The sequence below is a fragment of the Heptranchias perlo genome, chromosome 18, assembly GCF_035084215.1.
Source record: "Heptranchias perlo isolate sHepPer1 chromosome 18, sHepPer1.hap1, whole genome shotgun sequence".
Lineage (NCBI taxonomy): Eukaryota > Metazoa > Chordata > Chondrichthyes > Hexanchiformes > Hexanchidae > Heptranchias > Heptranchias perlo.
In genome coordinates, this window is record NC_090342.1 from 2,926,383 (window position 1) to 2,946,177 (window position 19,795).

Here is a 19,795-nt window from a genome sequence, read left to right on the forward strand (position 1 = left end):
CACTAGATTAATTCCTGGGATGAGAGGATTGACCTATGAGGAGAGGTTGAGTAGAATTGGCCTATACTCTCAAGTTTAGACGAGAGGTGATCTCATTGAAACATACAAGGTTATGAGGGGGCTTGACAGGGGAGATGCTGGGAGGTTGTTTCTCATGGCTGGAGAGTCTAGAACTAGGGGGCATAGTTGCAGGTCAGCTATTTAAGACTGAGATGAGGAGGCATTTCTCCACTCAGAGGATTGTGAATCTTTGGAATTCTCTACCCCAGAAGGCTGTGGATGCTGAGTCGTTGAATATATTCAAGGCTGAGATGATAGATTTTTAGACTCTAGGGGAATCAAAGGATGTGGGGGAATCGGACAAGAAAGTGGAGTTGAGGTTGAAGATCAGCCATGATCTGATTGAATGGCGGAGCAGATTCGAGGGGCCATGTGTCCTACTCCTGCTCCTATTTGTTATGTTCTTACAGAAGATAAAACAGAATAGATTTCTGACATGCACATGCCCGTTTGGCTGATGCAAGAATTACAGCCTGATAAAATGGACCAAAGTATATCATCACTACTGACTATCCATCTATAGAGCTGGGCAAGAGGCCACAGGGAATAAGTATTTTTTTATTCCTTCTCAGGATGTGGGCATCGTTGGCAAGGCCGGCATTTATCGACCATCCGTACTTGCCCTGGAGAAGGTGGTGGTGGGCTGCCTTCTTGAACCACTGCAGTCCGTGTGGTGTTCCTGGTAGTGGTTTGGTACAACAGAGTGTCTTGCTAGGCCACTTGAGGGTAGTTAAGAGTCAACCACATTGGTGTGGGACTGGAGTCACATATGAGCCCAGACTGGGTAAGGACGGCAGGTTTCCTTCCCTGAAGGACATTAATAATGAATCAGTTGGGTTTTTACGACAATCCGACAGCTTCACGGTCACTTTTACTGATACCAGACTTTTTATTTCCAGATTAAAACTGAATTCAAATTCTCAAACTGCCCTGGGTGGGATTTGAACTCACGTTCTCTGGGTTACCAGTCCAGTAACGTAAAATGTGCCTGTCCAATTGGGTTAAAAATTTTGATGAGCAGATAAAGGGGTGGGGACCGGGCAGTAGCAGATCCTGCTCCAAGTTCCAATTGACCAGCTGTGATCTAATTGAATAGCGGAACAGGCTCGAGGGGCTGAATGGCCTCCTCCTGTTCCTATGTTCCAAGTTTCACTCCATGTAAGGGGTTATGATGCTGAAAAGACGAAAAATAGTTCAGCCCAAAGTTATTGACTACGTGCGAGTTCCATTATTGATTTTGGGAGACTAAAGTAATTACACATTCAGCCAACATGCAGGAATTCTCACCTATATCTTTGGCTCTTGAACCTAAAGGCCTTCTCCACTGCGTGACAAATTTGTACGCGTCAAGTCGAATTTCAATGATATTGTTCAATAAGGCTAGAAGTGGGGCCAACGGAAAGGCGGCCACAAATATAGTCGTAAAACCAAACTGAAGAACTGAAAGGAAGCAGAGAAATATCGACAGTCACAAAATGTCCCAAGTATTACAGCTGAACATTTCTTTATAAACATTTCAAACATTGTAAACCTGGCTTACTCATCTCCAAATATTCATCGAAAAGCCCGTATGCGTTCATTGGCTGCAGGTTGTAATCTTTCTCCCACTGTGGAAAGATGGGTTTGCCATTATTGCCGTGCTCTTGTCTTAATTTTCTCCTTGTCCACCAGTTCTGAATAAGCCTATCGACAGGAGGAAAGCACACCCCATCAACGAATGTAAAGCTTCAACGCGATTACAACACAAGGTTGCATTTGACAAATGGCCGTGTGTCACAGTACAATAAAACCTTCAGATTCCACTGCTTTTTATAGTATCCCAAGTGTTTTCTTTCCTCGTGCTACGAGACTCTTTATCCCCTCGATTCAAGCTAGTAGATAGAGTGTTGTTCACTTTCTGTAAATAAACCCATAGGTTTTCAGATGTTTTTAAATGAAGAGTGTGATGATAATATATCAGATACCAACCAATGGTCTTTGGAGGTTTGGGGGGACAAAGTGCTTTGTTCAGTTTACCGCTACTAGTGGGAAGCCATTTTAAACGATGTATGGTGATTAAAATCAAAGCCGGTATCCTATTGGGCCGAGTGCCTGGAGTTGAGATATAACCACTGGACAACGTGAGTTGACAAATGGAGATTTGAAGTTCCAAGAAGCAATTCTAATTGGTCATTAGCATAAAGCTATCTAACCCAGGAGGAACATTTAAAATTACTGGTCAATCTCCTGTGGCAATGCTCACCGGGAATCAAAAACAAGTGTAGTCTTCGGGTGAAGCAGGGTTAGAGGGCAAAGGTTAATTGGACCAGTGCAGGCTGATGTAATTTAGTCCCCATTTTAAAGTCATACATTCTTAATATTTATATTTCCAATATAAGTTCTACATCCACATTTATAATGCAAACTGCCTACACAAACTTGTAATGCTGTAATTAAACCTTCCCGCCAATGGCAGCAGCACCTCCACTGGTGGGAGGGTGTAATTACAGCGTGACAAGTTTACATAGTGAATTCCCATTATAAAGGTGGACGTAGGCACCGGAATTTCCATGGCGGGTGCTCCCATTACTTTGGCGGCAGATTGGTGGAACTGCTGATTTTCCACAGTTTCTGCCGAAGTTCTGGCAGAAGATCGGGAGAATCCCCATGGAAATTCAACTCCAAGAATCTGTAATGGCAAACGGTTGTCAGGAAGTGCACACAGATGCAGATATAATGAACCAGCTCAGCTCCATTTAGATCGGTGAGCTGTGGCGTATAATGAATAATCAGCGGAAACATAGCCCGAGCTTTGTAATGATAATATTACCACTTAAAAAGATTTATCTGCCTCTCTTCCTTCCAGACTACAGCAGAGCTTTAAATGGCACAGTCGTGTTTGTTTGCACAAATGACTGTTCTACAGCACTAGCTCTTTAAGAGGGATGTAACTCTGGTCTCAAAGGCTTTATAAAAACAATTTTCATGTTGATCCTCCATATCAGCAGCCCAATAATGAGCAGGACACCCTGGGGTGATGTTAGCTAATTGGAACAGATCTCTTTCCCGTCATCACGAGGCAGAGACTGATAAATGAAAACAAAGATGGCTCATTACTAGCCTGAAAACACACCCTTACTTCAGTGAGTTCGTTTCACTATTTTCTTGATAAAACGGAGGATGTGTCACGAGGGGTGCAATTCTGCAATCCAACAGTCACAGTCTGGAGTGAAGCCTGTTAATTTAATGGGTGGAGAACCATGGGCCGAGTCCCCGTGATTCCTGAAGGAGCTCCCCGTAGCAGCGCTCCCCACCAGGAGTGGCAGATCACAGAAACACCCCCATTAAATATAAAAACACCAACACAAATCGCTTTCACACTGCTGCAGTGAAATGAAGTGACACGTCTTCGAGACAAGACACGATTTGTGATGTGGAGCAAACGAAGCTCAAGGGTTTCCACGTCCCTCCCCTCCCTTCGATTGGGACGCATCTCCCAATGGGGCATAACCTCCACCTGCTCCCAAGGTGCCCTCCCGAACCCAGCTGTACCTCCGGGCCCTCGAGTCATTTACCTCTGGGAGCCAAGGCCGCCAACCTGAGTCGAGGAGTCACGAGTCTGGGAGATGGAGACTTACTGTAGCAAGAGGCCTTGCCCGGTGGGAGGAAGAGGAAACAGAGCCTCCTGATCAAATAAAAACGTGCTGGGCCACTCTCTGAATGTGCTGGCACAGGCCCTTGTCCCGATATTCCCTTCTAGGTCCCCTCTGCTGACCATGAAACTCTGGGTCTACTGAGCAGCTCCAGCATTTGAACTGGACGTACGCAAGGAAAGCAGTGGAGGCCATTTTGGGCCTCAAGGACCAGAATATGGGGGGAATGTCACATGATGTTCAGGAGCACATTGAAGGCCCCACAGCTGCCCAAAAAAAATGGCGTCGGGGGGCAGGGAAGAGACAGAAAGCCTCAAGGCCGATTACTCAATCAGAAATTATTGGGGGTGAAATTCAGCTTCAGTAGGGACGCAAAATGGGCGGTAGCGATGGACACCCCCAGCCCGATTAACCTTTCCAATGACATCAGCGAAATCGGGCAGTGTGTATAACAACAACTTGCATTAATAAAGCGTCTTTAATGTAGTGAAACATCCCAAGATGCTACAGAGGCGCTTTATCAGACAAAACTTGACACTGAACCACGTAAGGAGATATTAGGACAAGTGGCCAAAGGTTTGTCAAAGAGGTAGGTTTTAAGGAGCATCTTAAAAAAGGAGTTAGAGAGGGAATTCCAGAACTCAGGACTTAGGCAGCTGAAGGCATGGTCGTCCATTTTGTGCCCCCCCACCGAAGTTCAATTTCAGCTCCATTACGTTTTGTCACGTTCTTCCTTAACTGTGACCGTGTATTATCGAGCCCGTCGCGCTGTCAGCTCTTCAACTGAAGCCGTCTACCCTAATCCCACTTCCCTATCCTTTCACCGTATGCCCATTAATGAATTTCTGTTCAATGACGTACTCCCAGAATGGAGACCTTGTTCATATTGACACAGGAGTGTACAAATATTACCAACATTATCGTTATTTTGGAGCAGATTAATTTTCCAGGAGCCAAATGACGGTGTGTTCAATAGTGGCACACAACCCAGACAACCAAGTGGAAAATCACGGTCAATATCTGAGTCAATAAATTGACAAAAATATACAAATTGATCTATTCTGACCCAGCAAAAGGGGAAATTAATGAAGGAGGAGGTTGGGGAGAAGATGGCAGAGGCACCAACCATAATTTTCCAAAAATTTTTTTGGCATCCCTCTGGAATGAGAGAGAGAGAGAGAGAGAGAGAGAGATCTGATGACTAGAAGATTCTTTCATGGAGCGAATTGAGGTTTTCTTCCCCCCATAATTATGAAAGGTTTGAAAGGATAAATTGTGCAAAATAGTTTCCACTGGTTAGTGAATCAGGAGCAAGGAAGCACAGCCCGAGGGAAGGGAAGCAGGTTTCGAGCAGATAACTCCATTTGAAGAGCTAGCACCACTGCAGGTGCCGATGGGCTAAATGGCCATATGTGTTGTAGTTTCTATGATTATATTGACCGGAAAGGCTCCACCACAGGCAGCCGTGCTTGAAGCTGTCTGGGCCTCAAGCTCTGGAATTCCCTCCCTAAACCCTTCCATCTCTCTCTTCCTTTAAGACGCTCCTTCAAACCCACCTCTGTCTAAGCTTTTGGTCACCTGTCCTAATAACTCCTACGTGGCTCAGTGTCAATTTTTGTTTGATAATCGCTCCTGTGAAGCATCTTTGGACGTTTTACTACTTTAAAGGCGCTATATAAATGCAAGTTGTTGTTGTTGCTTCTCCACTTTCTTGCCTTTAGTGAATGCACAACTTCCCATCTATATAAACTCATCCTCCATTTCCACCTCTGTACCGAAGCCCATTTTACCTTTCCTTTTTAAGTTCTTTCTCGGTCTACGGCCCTAACGACAGTCTATGGAAAGCCGATGCTGGGCAGCTGCCTGTTCCTCCAGCACCTTAATCATCAATCACGGCAAAGGATTCAGAGGGAAAGGTAACATTGTCCCCAGATTTCAGGTCCGTCCTGCCCCTCCTGGCTCACTACCTGTGCCTCCCACTTACGTCAACGATGACACGGTTCACAACGTTGAACAAGGTGAGTGATGAGGTACAGCCCGGGGACCTTCCACTTTATCTCAGGGCACTTAGTGACCACGTTCCAAGGCTTAATGGCCAGTGGGATCACCCAGGGGGGAATCCAGCATTGAGGTTTTAGGCAACCAATTCAGGAAACTCCCGATTTTCCAGTTATTAATTCCAACGTCTGGAAAATCAGGAGCACATCAAACCATGGCTCACCGGCCTCAGAGCAAGATCCCGTCGGGAGACTCGAGTCTTGGAACATTTACCTCACCTGTCACTTCATTCAATCGACAACCGTGAGCCCACCCAAAAAACGAGCAAAGTGCCAAAGTGAAAATCAATTAAATGCGAAACATTCTAATGTGAAGATGACGCGTGAAGAGGAGACAAGGGTGGTGTGGGAAACCAATCCACTGGTAACACAGCCAGGTTATCGGAGTCGGGCTGATTATTTGGCCAACGTTATCTCTCCAACTAGAACCAGCACCTCGATTGCCATTTAATGGTTTATTTTGCGTTAATCACGAGTCAACCCGTGCCTTCTACACAAGTCTTTCAGCAGCTGTCAGACTCTTCAGGGTGGATTTTTCTCTTCACCCGGGGACAGTTCTCAGGTGCAGCGAAGAGTAAAAAGGGATGGAGATCGGTTAAGTCAGGATTCCACCCCCACCCTGCTGTCCCAACATTTCTCACCCATTCTCCACTGGGCCTGTGCTTGGAATAGGTACAGGCCCAGTGTTACTATGGAAACGAGGCAGGGAGGGGTGTCCCAGGCCGCTCCACCTCACTTTGCTCTTCATCGGACTGTCGGGTGCCCAGCAGAGAGGAAATCTGAAGAAACTGGGCAGTGGGACTTGCTCCAAGACCCGCTGTGCCCTGGAAGATCGAAGAGGCGGCAAAGTTCATCCTCCTAACATGCTCTCAACCTCTTTCCAGGACGATCCCAAGGCCACAGGGGACACCATCTGCTGCTCTCCAGCAACAGCCGGGGGACCTTGATGCCAGAATCTGGGTGTTCAATGTTAGGTCTCTCGGGCCTGCTGCTGCACCTCTGTTTCCTGCCCTGCTTTCCAGCCCATGGCTTAGCCAAGGAGAGGGCCTGTGCCTGGAGTATGTTTGGTCCAGGAAACTTAAGAGCAGCTACAGAGCAACTGGGGTAAGCTGCATCCGGGGTGGGTGCGCACAGAGGAAAATCTACCAGGTTATATTGAATGGGAAGCAGGTTATACACTGGGCAGTCACCAAGGTTTGGCTGATTGATGAGGAGCGAATACAGATGCAGAATCAGCCTGTGCTCAAATCACTTTTCCCTGACCAACCAATAATCGCATCTACTTACGGGTAGCCCAGTTCCATGAAGTTATTCCAGGTCTGCTTCAGCACCATTATAATTCCCATTTGCAAACACAGATCAATAAGGCAGCCACTCGGGTGACACTGCAAGTTGGACAAAAAGCAGGATGTGAAGAGAGACATTGAGTAACTGAGTTATAGAACATTCAGACAACACAGCCGGGGATCAGTGGGCAGCACTCTCACCTCTGAGTCAGAAGGTCGTGGGTTCAAGTCCCCCTCCAGAGACTTGAGCACAAAATCCAGGCTGACACTCCCAGTGCAGTACCGAGGGAGTGCAGCACTGTCGGAGGTGCCGTCTTTTGAATGAGACGTTAAACTGAGGCTCCGTCTGCCCTCTCAGGTGGATGTAAAAGATCCCATGGCCACTATTTCGAGGAAGAGCAGGGGAGTTCTCCCCAGTGTCCTGGCCAATATTTACCCCTCAACCAACAACAGTAAAACAGATTATCTGGTCATTTATGTCACTGCTGTTTGTGGGATCTTGCTGTGTGCAAATTGGCTGCTACATATCTTACATCAAAACAGTGACTGTGATTCAAAAGTACTTCATTGGCTGAAAAGCACTTTAGGATGTCCTGAGGTCACAAAATAAACTCCAGTGTCAGTGTGAAGTGGTTTCACTTTGCACCAATGCAAAGCAAGAGTTGTAAAGTCGATCATTTAAATCCAGGAGAAAATATTAATTTCTATCACCCTGTTTCTTTGAATTTTGTAGAGTGACCAACTCAATGAAATCATTTTGCTGCTAAATAAAGTTTGTTTTTATTCGCTCTGGGGGGGGGGATTTAAAAGAAGGCAAGAGAGCGCGCGCGGGGTGGGAGAGAGAGGATAAAAAGAGCGCAAGAAAAAGTGCACGAGAAAAGGAGAGCGAAAGAGAAACAGAGAGAAAGAAAGAAGAGACGCAGACAATACACATCGGAACCGGCCAGAGTCACTCTGGACAGTCACACGGGTAAATTTCAAAGAGCCGGCACAGGCACGATGGGTCGAATGGCCTCCTCCAGTGCTGTACCTACTATGATATTATAATATGGGAGTGGTGCCAGAGGACTGGAGGATTGCAACTGTTACAACCTTGTTCAAAAAAATGGAGAGGATAAACTTTGTTCAAAAAAAGGAAGCAGGGTGGAAAAAATGGAGAGATTTCCGGGTGGGAAACCCGGAAGGTAAGTGGGCAGGTCGCGACGAGGCCCATCAATTTCACTTCCGGGTTTCGCGTCCGGCAGCCAGCCTGATTGACAGGCGGTTGACCAGGAAGGCCTGTTGCAGCAGGCCGCAGATGGGAATCAGAGGGAGGGAGGGAGGGAGGGAGGGATCATCGTCAGGAGAAGAGGAGATTGGGAGTCACTGGAGGTCAGGTGAAGAGCCAGGAGGTGGGTTGGGGAGGGGGGAAAGCCTCAGTCGATCACGGGGGTCCTGTCGCACCAGGTGAGCTTGTAGGGCCTGGATGAAGCACTCCTGCTCCTCCGGGCTCACGAACAGCGCAATAAAGGCCCTCACTCACCTCATGGATCTGGTCCCTCCCGCCTGCTGTCACCTGACATGAATGGGAAGTGATGGGAAAACCGAACAGGTAAGGTTATATTCATTTTATTAATCCAATACACAAGATATTGAGTACCTCAAGTATCTCACTGAGGTGCATCGCCCTTTCAAGTATTGGCCCGCCGGCTTTAAGTGGGGGTGGGACTTCCTGTTGTCTGCTCTCCACACGCAGTCAAACCCCACCCCCCCAACCCCGGGTTAAACCCAGGAGTGAGTGTTGGAGCTGGGACGCTGTCCCGCTCTGAAAACTGTATTTTTACTCCCCACCCGCCCGTTTTTGGGGGTTAAAATTGACCCCAAAGTGCCCAATTCCTCCCATGACAACAGCTATTTAGCAGCAAATGGACGTCAGGTGTCCTCAGCTCTTTCACGCTGGTGCACACACTGCCTGTTGTCAGTGTTTGTTGAGGAGTGGGGTCAGATTGCTGAGGCAGTCAATGGGAGCTTTCAAAAGAAAGGGTCACTTCTGAGTCACGGAACTGCAAGAGCTACATGATCAGGATAGGTGATTTATGCAAAGGCTGTCCTTCGATTCGAGGTGAAGGGATTAGCTTCAGCGGATCTCAATATCACAGACATTCCATCAGATTCAAGCATTTTTTTTTTGGCAACAGCAGCTGATGAAATGGTTGAACGTCTCGTCTCCGTGTCAGACAAGAAGCCCATCAAACCTGACATTATTCCTTCGTCAGTGGCTTTCATGGCCGCCCTGCCCATCACATCTGAGCCCTCAGAATCTGTTACCTCGCTGCATCGTCCATTATTTCAGGACTCCGCGAGAGACAAACCTCATTGCTTTTTGCTAACAGGCGTTTCCGAAAGAAATCCAATTACACTGTGACCAGCCGTCAGGCTTCAAACCATCGTCTCCTACGAACAATGACTGACAGGAAAGACCCACTGGTCCCTCACAATTGTGATACCTTGTGTACCACAATATATACACGCCCCATCCCACCCAAAACCATGTGATGTCCTGGGAAGATGCAAGAAACCAGATTAAAAACCCCAGGCCAATTTGAGTAAAAAAAATCTGGGCAATTACTCTCCGAACCCCCACCCCCATTGAAACTAGTCCTGGAGATCACTCTGGCCCTGATTAACATCATGTAGCACCTACCATTTGTACAAGGTGATCTCGGAGATTAATTTGTTGGGCTTCTGTAGTACAGGTGGCTGATAGATTGGGCGGAATGAGAGAAATGGAGATTAAGAATGATGCCAGGTTTGATGGGATTGGTGACGGGCAGAGGCGAGATTTCAATCGCATCACTGAGGTAGTCTGAGGAAAAGGTTTGTGGTTACTTTTTATTTTGCATTTCTCAAATCATACAGAAGCAAAGCAAAGACCCAACAGTTTAAATATATCAAAAGAAAAAAGTACAATTATGTAGCATCACAGTTCCACACACGCACTTGTGCATTTTCACAAACATGCACATACACACAGGCACTAAAACACACACATTAAAACACCATCGGGGGGTGGGGGCCATCGCGGGGGTCCTGTCTCACCATGTGAGCTTGCTGGGCCTGGGTGAAGCACTCCTGCTCCTCCGGGCCCACAAGCAGTGCAATAAAGGCCCTCACTCACCTCATGGATCCGGCCCTTCCCACCTGCTTTCACCTGACGAGAATCAGAAGGGATGGGAAACCCAAACAGGTAAGGTCAAATTCATTTGACATTTCTAACACACAATGAAATGAAGTGACTCAACTATCGCAATGAGGTGCGCTGCCCCTTTAAGTATCAGCCCGCCGGCTTTAAGTGGGGGTGGGACTTCCGGGTTTCTGCTGCACGCGCATCCAAACACGCCTGGGTTAAACCCGTAAATGGATCCATTGGAGCCCACCCACCCGTTCTTGGGGGTTAAAATTACCCCCCCTGGTGTCGGAGGGAGCAAGTTGTTTCAGTCAACCGTGAGAATTTTGAGAGAGAAGTTGGAACACACCGGGAGAAAAATAACCAGAGAGGGAGATGAGGAGAGGGAGGGGACGGATGCCCCATGTGTATTGGGTCAATGGCCGAGGCAGCTCAGAGTCGCTAGTGTTTGGGAACGGAGTGAAGAAACCCAGTCAGTTTGGATTCCAGTCAAACTGAAGAATCCCTTTTATTTCAGAAACCTTGTTACAGAGAAAAGAAAATTAGCCAGAAATACATTTTTCTCTATGACATTTAATAACAAGGTTAGGGTGAGACTAACCTCCTCCAGCCTCCACCTGTTCAATACTCTCAGGTAGGCACCAGGACGCCCTGTTAATCTAAAAGAAAAGTACAATCACCAACTTAAAACAGCACCTGAGAAAATATCTACTTATTATCCTAAAAAAGTTGAGGTATATTTTCCTCCTTTTGTAAGAAAAGTTTAAAAAATGGATGTAAAGGCTCACCAAACAAAATGGCAGCTGGTGACACTTTTCCTGCTCAGGGTTCATGGAACTCTAGGTCAATAACAGGAAGAGCAGAAATTGGCCAATCAAGATGCACCCTGTGATAGTGCCTTACACTCTCCTCTGTTTTCTGTTAATCGGTATAAATGCCAAAAGTTTTGTTTTGAGAGCTGTGAAATGTGCAATCGAGAGAACAATCGTGTCTCCACTGCTGGTTATAAAATACATAAAAGGCCAATTCACTGCTGGAAGCTTCATGGAGATAACGTCTAATAAATATATCAATGAAGTTCCACCAATTGACTATTGACCCTCCTGTTTCCATATCGAGTTGAAGGCCATATATGGAATAAAATTTATATGCTGATCAAACAGATTTTCTAGGAATACTTACAATTGGATGGAATACTCAGTTGGAAATATATCGGCCGTTCCTTCACCGTCGCTGGGTCAAAATCCTGGAACTCCCTTCCTAACAGCACTGTGGGAGAACCTTCACCACACGGACTGCAGCGGTTCAAGAAGGCGGCTCACCACCACCTTCTCAAGGGGCAATTAGGGATGGGCAATAAATGCCGGCCTCGCCAGCGACGCCCACATCCCATGAATGAATAAAAGTGAACGAATGTATTTGCATGATTAACAAATGTCTTTACACGAAAATGAAGAGCTTATATAGAAGTACATACAAGGGAGATAATCGTTAACCATTTTAGATTATAAGGCACTCAACGCAGTGCCAGTAAGATTAATCCATATTTAATGATTTAATTGTCTTTTAACCAAATCTTGTTAAATCCATATAAGAAGTGATTCCATGCTCCATTGCTCTAAGGAGAAAGATAGGAGATGTGATGGGGGAGGGGGGAAAGGGGGCAGATCAGGTTTAAAAAGATAAATGAGATAACAAGAAGTATGAGAGAGGGATGAGAAACAGCTAGACTGAAAGAAAAATACAATCAGCAATGACTAGTCAGAAGAGAAAACTGCTGATGATACGAAGCTAGGTGGGAAAATAAGCTGAGAGGACGACACAGAGTCTGCAAAGGGATATCGGCAGGTTAAGTGAGTGGGCAAGAAGGTGGCAGATGGAGTATAATGTGGGGAAATGTGAGGTTATTCACTTTGGTAGGAAGAATAGAAAAACAGAATATTTTTCAAAAAGGAGACTAAGAAAGTTGGCACTCAGATTTGGGTGTCCTTGTACTCGAATCACAAAGTTAACAAGCAGTACAGCAAGCAACTAGGAAGGCAAATGGAATATTGGCCTTTATTGCAAGGGGGTTGGAGTATGAGAGAAAGGAAGTCTTGCTGCAATTGTACAGGGCTTTGGTGAGGCCTCACCTGGAGTATGGTGTACAGTTTTGGTCTCCTTACCTAGGGAAGGACATACTTGCCTTAGAGACAGTGCATTGAAGGTTCACTATATTGATTCCTGGGATGAGAGGGTTGTCCTATGAGGAGAGATTAAGAATGGGTCTCTACTCTCTGGAGTTTCGAAGAATGAGAGGTAATCTCATTGGAACATAAGATTCTGAGGGGGCTTGACAGGGTAGATGCTGACAGGCTGTTTCCCCTGGCTGGAGAGTCCAGAACTAGGGGGCATAATCTCAAGATAAGGGGTCGGCCATTTAGGACCAAGATGAGGAAAAATTTCTTCTCACTTTGTCATAAACATAATTTAATAGGACAAAGTCAGCATGGCTTTATGAAGGGGAAGTCATGTCTGACAAATTTGCTTGAGTTCTTTGAAGACATAACGTACAGGGTGGATAAAGGGGAACCAGTGGACGTAGTGTATTTAGACTTCCAGAAGGCATTCGACAAGGTGCCACATAAAAGATTATTGCTCAAGATAAAGAATCACTGGATTGGGGGTAATATTCTGGCATGGGTGGAGGATTGGTTATCTAACAGGAAGCAGAGAGTTGGGATAAATGGTTCATTCTCGGACTGGCAACCAGTAGCCAGTGGTGTTCCGCAGGGGTCGGTGCTGGGTCCCCAACTCTTTACAATCTATATTAACGATTTGGAGGAGGGGACCGAGTGTAACATATCAAAGTTTGCAGATGATACAAAGATGGGAGGGAAAGTGGAGAGTGAGGAGGACATAAAAAACCTACAAGGGGATATAGACAGGCTGGGTGAGTGGGCGGAGATTTGGCAGATGCAATACAATATTGGAAAATGAGGTTATGCACTTTGGCAGGAAAAATCAGAGAGCAAGTTATTATCTTAATGGCGAGAAACTGGAAAGTACTGCAGTACAAAGGGATCTGGGGGTCCTTGTGCAAGAAAATCAAAAAGTTAGTATGCAGGTGCAGCAGGTGATCAAGAAGGCCAACGGAATGTTGGCTTTTATTGCTAGGGGGATAGAATATAAAAACAGGGAGGTATTGCTGCAGTTATATAAGGTATTGGTGAGACCGCACCTGGAATACTGCATACAGTTTTGGTGTCCATACTTAAGAAAAGACATACTTGCTCTCGAGGCAGTACAAAGAAGGTTCACTCGGTTAATCCCGGGGATGAGGGGGTGGACATATGAGGAGAGGTTGAGTAGATTGGGACTCTACTCATTGGAGTTCAGAAGAATGAGAGGCGATTTTATTGAAACATATAAGATTGTGAAGGGGCTTGATCGGGTGGATGCGGTAAGGATGTTCCCAAGGATGGGTGAAGTTAGAACGAGGGGGCATAATCTTAGAATAAGGGGCTGCTCTTTCAAAACTGAGATGAGGAGAAACTTCTTCACTCAGAGGGTAGTAGGTCTGTGGAATTTGCTGCCCCAGGAAGCTGTGGAAGTTAGATCATTAAATAAATTTAAAACAGAAATAGACAGTTTCCTAGAAGTAAAGGGAATTAGGGGTTACGGGGAGCAGACAGGAAATTGGACATGAATTTAGATTTGAGGTTAGGATCAGATCAGCAATGATCTTATTGAATGGCGGAGCAGGCTCGAGGGGCCGATTGGCCTACTCCTGCTCCTATTTCTCATGTTCTTATGTTCAAAAGTTGTGAATCTTTGGAATTCTCTACCCCCAGAGGGCTGTGGATGCTCAGTGAGTATATTCAAGACTGAGATCGATAGATATTTGGACACTAAGGGAATCAAGGGATATGGGGATAGGGCGGGAAAGTGAAGTTGAGGTCGAAAATCAGCCATGATCTTACTGAATGGTGGAGCAGGCTCGAGGGGCCAAATGGCCTACTCCTGCTCCTATTTCTTATGTTCTTAGGAAAGAAAAGTACTGGGGGAAAACAGAAACATCCCTTTCACTACGATCAACACCTGGAGAAAAATATACCCTTAAACAATGTACATGCATGGAAAGATATTAAATTAAACTCAGAACCTTCAAATTTGTGTTTTAAAATATGCACTGAATAGTCTAAGGGATCATTAAATTTACAGCACATGAGGTGGCCATTCAGCCCATCACATCTGTGCTGGTGCTAGCTCTTTAACTGGAAATATCTCCTCCAATCTATGTCCTTGTGTCCTTTTATATTCATGGACTGTTCAGATGTGGACCATGAGTCTCGGAGGCCACTTAGAAAGTTGAAATCAGTGTTCTCTCCCATCGGCAGATATCTTAAACTACCGACACTAATGGATTTCGATGTTCTGATTCAGGGATTTATCCACCAATGAGGCAACAGCATTAAGAACAGTCTCTTTCCAAATCTCCAAGTTCATGAAATTCAAACAGGACAAACCAGCAGATAAATAAAATCCAAATCAGGATGGAGTTGCCTGGGCTTCAAGGGCCAGCATCCCAGGGCTGTACGTTCCCCACAATTGTGAACACCCTCTCCCCTCCCCCCGCTTTAATACATTAAACTTGCTCACAGACGGTAAATATTTTCGACGCTTTCAGATCTGCCTGAACGTGACTTCTTTCTCACAAAACAAAACGGCAATCTGACGACCCCAAAAAAATGATTTACCTTCCCAGGAAAAACGCAATGTAAAACGTCGAACTGTTCAAGTTAACAAACTGAAACAAAAACATTTTGAGCGTGAAGCTGTTCTCCCACTCCGACTCAGTCCGAGGCTGCTCTGTGAAAGAGAGAGAGCGACAGAAAACAATTCAGGCTTCGTTCCCAGGTCGTCGGCACCTTAGATGAACAATGTTTTATACCCGAGGCAATTTATCCTGACTTTTATTGACAATACGTGACTTGCACTTTTGTTGTGATAAAGAAAGTTACTCGCCAGATTTGTCATGGTGCCCATTCATTGAATAAAAGTTACTTCACATAAAACAACGATCAAAAGCCAAAGTAGCAACTACATGCGGCATTCAGGGCGCCTGTACATGCGGCATTCAGGGCGCCTGTACATGCGGCATTCAGGGCGCCTGTACATGCGGCATTCAGGGCGCCTGTACATGCGGCATTCAGGGCGCCTGTACATGCGGCATTCAGGGCGCCTGTACATGCGGCATTCAGGGCGCCTGTACATGCGGCATTCAGGGCGCCTGTACATGCGGCATTCAGGGCGCCTGTACATGCGGCATTCAGGGCGCCTGTACATGCGGCATTCAGGGCGCCTGTACATGCGGCATTCAGGGCGCCTGTACATGCGGCATTCAGGGCGCCTGTACATGCGGCATTCAGGGCGCCTGTACATGCGGCATTCAGGGCGCCTGTACATGCGGCATTCAGGGCGCCTGTACATGCGGCATTCAGGGCGCCTGTACATGCGGCATTCAGGGCGCCTGTACATGCGGCATTCAGGGCGCCTGTACATGCGGCATTCAGGGCGCCTGTACATGCGGCATTCAGGGCGCCTGTACATGCGGCATTCAGGGCGCCTGTACATGCGGCATTCAGGGCGCCTGTACATGCGGCATTCAGGGCGCCTGTACATGCGGCATTCAGGGCGCCTGTACATGCGGCATTCAGGGCGCCTGTACATGCGGCATTCAGGGCGCCTGTACATGCGGCATTCAGGGCGCCTGTACATGCGGCATTCAGGGCGCCTGTACATGCGGCATTCAGGGCGCCAGCCCCTCCAACCATCCCATCCAAACCGTTCCTTGCCCCTGTCCTATCCTGTGTTGCATCACATTCGTTATTTTTTTAGCTGTTGCAGATCATTTTAGACCATTGATCAATTAAACAGTGGACGTGCGTTCACATTTAGACCCCAATTTTAACCTAACCCACCCGGAGGGAAGGGGGTGGGATCAGATGGGATACCTGTTGTTACACCTCTGCCCATTTTACCTTCCTTGGAAGTTAATGGGCGGGGTGTAAAATTGGCATGTGACTCCTTCCCGATGGGCGGGTTAGGTTAAAATCGCGGCTTTCTGACTTATATACTGATAAACAAAATACAAAAACATGTTGCCCACTCAGTCTTAACATACATTTCTTAAGGTGAAAGATTTTTCTATTTAATAATAAAACAAAATTGCCCCCTTTCTGCCCCATAAAATAAAATCCAATTCCCCCCCCCCAACAGTGAACTCAAGGTTTCAGCTCTGCTATAAAGGGAGGCACAGAATGGAGCCCAAACTACGGAGGGAAGTGGAGGTGCGGAGTAAGGCGGGGGGAGACCAAAGAGAATGGAGATCAGGGAGGAGGAGGAGGAGGAGAAAATCAGTGGGTAATTGACCCTCGGTCTGTCTCATGTATCCAGCTGTACATCATGAGCAACGCTGACAGAGCTGGACGGTGATTTTCTTCCCGATCTCTTGGCTGTAGAAAATTGTACCCCACTCAGGAAGGCCCAAGAATGGGAGAAATTAAATACCCTAAAACTGGGAACTAATAATAACAACAAGTTGCCATTTGGATTCGTTCAGGTTTGACATCAGCAAATACCAACTAAACCAATGCATGGCTTCTGTAACAATGACCTGCAGCTTTCATCTAAATGACCTGCATATTGTAGGATTTAAACATCGTGGGATTCGCCCTCAATGGAAAAGCAAGTCGGGACGGGGATTACAGTGAGGAGCTGATCCGTTAACTCCAGTTTTCCACCCAGCCTCACTGTGAAACTTAAAATCTACCCAACGTCTTATTCAGTTTGTACTAATGCACACACCAAGCTTTTCTGAAAATAGACCAATAGAAAGGCACGTGGACTTACCTAAGTTGGTGAGAAGTAGTGCAACTCTCTCATACAGCTGAAAAATATATTTATACAGTTATTGTCGACTCAAACTCAGATGTGTGGTCAGTTTTCTGAGTCACACATTCAATTTTATTTAATTCTCTAATGACGCTGAGCTGACGACACCTGTTGTAACCAGCTGGCAGGGACAAGTCAACTGGAGGGCATCAGCTTCCTGCTCTTCCAGCTCCCTCCCTGATCACTTCCAGTCAGTGGTGGTTAGGGTCGAGCTGACTTGTGGGGGGGGTCAGATTTGAGAGTTGGCAGGGGGGAAACTGGGGACTTGCCTAATCGGAAGGTGGGGCCGGGAACCACACAGATCAGCAGGCTGAAGAGGTCACCGGGAGAGAGAGATGGCGATGGGTCCTCCAAAGCTGCACTGGCCGTCCCTCAACTGACCACCACTGCTTCCAGCCAGGAAGTGAGTTTGGGCATAGAACATTTACCTCCACATATATCATAATTAGTCACAAATGGCATGAATACATCACCCTGTGCATCTCTGGTCATTTGCACCATAGAAAGGATGGTTGCAAGGGACACCAGAGGGGAGATTTCAATTGTAACTTGCCTGAGGGGAGGTGAATCACACTCGGCCATTCATTCAACTCCCCAGCCCCGTAATTTGCAAAAATATATTAAATAAACTGCCCCTCTATGGCTGCCCCAGAGATCGAACATCTGCCACCCCTGTTCCAATGTTCCAGAGAATTGAAAACAATTTTACAACACCAAGTTATAGTCCAGCAATTTTATTTTAAATTCACAAGCTTTCGGAGATTTTCTCCTTCCTCAGGCAAATGTTTCAAGAGCTCCTTGAAGCCTACGCATTTATACATATAGAACAATACATGGTGTTTATAGACTGCCCCTGCAACTGCCCGTTGCCAAGGCAATCACCGTGTTCAGACAGAGAGGTGTCACCTGCAGAACCCCCGAATACACATTCAACAAAAAAACAAACAGGGAAAAAAAAAAGAGAAAAAAAAACAGAGAGAGGCAGAAACATCCGGAAGGCAGAGAGAGCCAGCAAATGACCCATTATATTAAAAACAGATAACATTTGTTCGCTGGTGGGGTAACGTGTAGCGTGACATGAACCCAAGATCCCGGTTGAGGCCGTCCTCATGGGTGCGGAACTTGGCTATCAATTTCTGCTCGACGATTTTGCGTTGTCGTGTGTCTCGAAGGCCGCCTTGGAGTACGCTTACCCGAAGGTCGGTGGATGAATGTCCATGACTGCTGAAGTGTTCCCCGACTGGGAGGGAACCCTCCTGTTTGGCGATTGTTGCGCGGTGTCCGTTCATCCGTTGTCGCAGCGTCTGCATGGTCTCGCCAATGTACCATGCTCTGGGGCATCCTTTCCTGCAACGTATGAGGTAGACAACGTTGGCCGAGTCACAGGAGTATGAACCATGCACCTGGTGGGTGGTGTCCTCTCGTGTGATGGTGGTATCTGTGTCGATGATCTGGCATGTCTTGCAGAGGTTACCGTGGCAGGGTTGTGTGGCGTCGTGGACGCTGTTCTCCTGAAAGCTAGGTAGTTTGCTGCGAACGATGGTCTGTTTGAGGTTGGGTGGCTGTTTAAAGGCGAGTAGTGGAGGTGTGGGGATGGCCATAGCGAGGTGTTTGTCCTCATTGATGACATGTTGAAGGCTGCGGAGAACATGGCGTAGTTTCTCCGCTCCGGGGAAGAACTGGACGACAAAGGGTACTCTGTTGGTTGCGTCCCGTGTTAGTCTCCTGAGGAGGTCTATGCGATTTTTTGCTGTGGCCCCTCAGGAGACTAACACGGGACGCAACCAACAGAGTACCCTTTGTCGTCCAGTACTTCCCCGGAGCGGAGAAACTACGCCATGTTCTCCGCAGCCTTCAACATGTCATCAATGAGGACAAACACCTCGCTATGGCCATCCCCACACCTCCACTACTCGCCTTTAAACAGCCACCCAACCTCAAACAGACCATCGTTCGCAGCAAACTACCTAGCTTTCAAGAGAACAGCGTCCACGACGCCACACAACCCTGCCACGGTAACCTCTGCAAGACATGCCAGATCATCGACACAGATACCACCATCACACGAGAGGACACCACCCACCAGGTGCATGGTTCATACTCCTGTGACTCGGCCAACGTTGTCTACCTCATACGTTGCAGGAAAGGATGCCCCAGAGCATGGTACATTGGCGAGACCATGCAGACGCTGCGACAACGGATGAACGGACACCGCGCAACAATCGCCAAACAGGAGGGTTCCCTCTCAGTCGGGGAACACTTCAGCAGTCATGGACATTCATCCACCGACCTTCGGGTAAGCGTACTCCAAGGCGGCCTTCGAGACACACGACAACGCAAAATCGTCGAGCAGAAATTGATAGCCAAGTTCCGCACCCATGAGGACGGCCTCAACCGGGATCTTGGGTTCATGTCACGCTACACGTTACCCCACCAGCGAACAAATGTTATCTGTTTTTAATATAATGGGTCATTTGCTGGCTCTCTCTGCCTTCCGGATGTTTCTGCCTCTCTCTGTTTTTTTTTCTCTGTTTTTTTTTTCCCTGTTTGTTTTTTTGTTGAATGTGTATTCGGGGGTTCTGCAGGTGACACCTCTCTGTCTGAACACGTGATTGCCTTGGCAACGGGCAGTTGCAGGGGCAGTCTGTAAACACCATG

General features: G+C 46.9%; 1 protein-coding gene across 3 annotated transcripts in view; it reads right to left on the reverse strand.

The window, feature by feature from the left end:
* Nucleotides 1-19,795, reverse strand: part of LOC137334503 (anoctamin-4-like) — a 167,335-nt gene that overhangs the window by 11,328 nt on the left and 136,212 nt on the right. For all 3 annotated transcript variants that reach the window (XM_067999216.1, XM_067999215.1, XM_067999217.1), the window contains exons 16-21: nucleotides 17,096-17,132; nucleotides 14,941-15,052; nucleotides 10,803-10,860; nucleotides 7,037-7,134; nucleotides 1,601-1,743; nucleotides 1,348-1,500 (exon numbers count right to left, since the gene is read on the reverse strand). In XM_067999216.1, coding sequence (XP_067855317.1) covers nucleotides 1,348-1,500; nucleotides 1,601-1,743; nucleotides 7,037-7,134; nucleotides 10,803-10,860; nucleotides 14,941-15,052; nucleotides 17,096-17,132 — 601 coding nt within the window. The remainder of the gene's footprint in view (nucleotides 1-1,347; nucleotides 1,501-1,600; nucleotides 1,744-7,036; nucleotides 7,135-10,802; nucleotides 10,861-14,940; nucleotides 15,053-17,095; nucleotides 17,133-19,795) is intronic.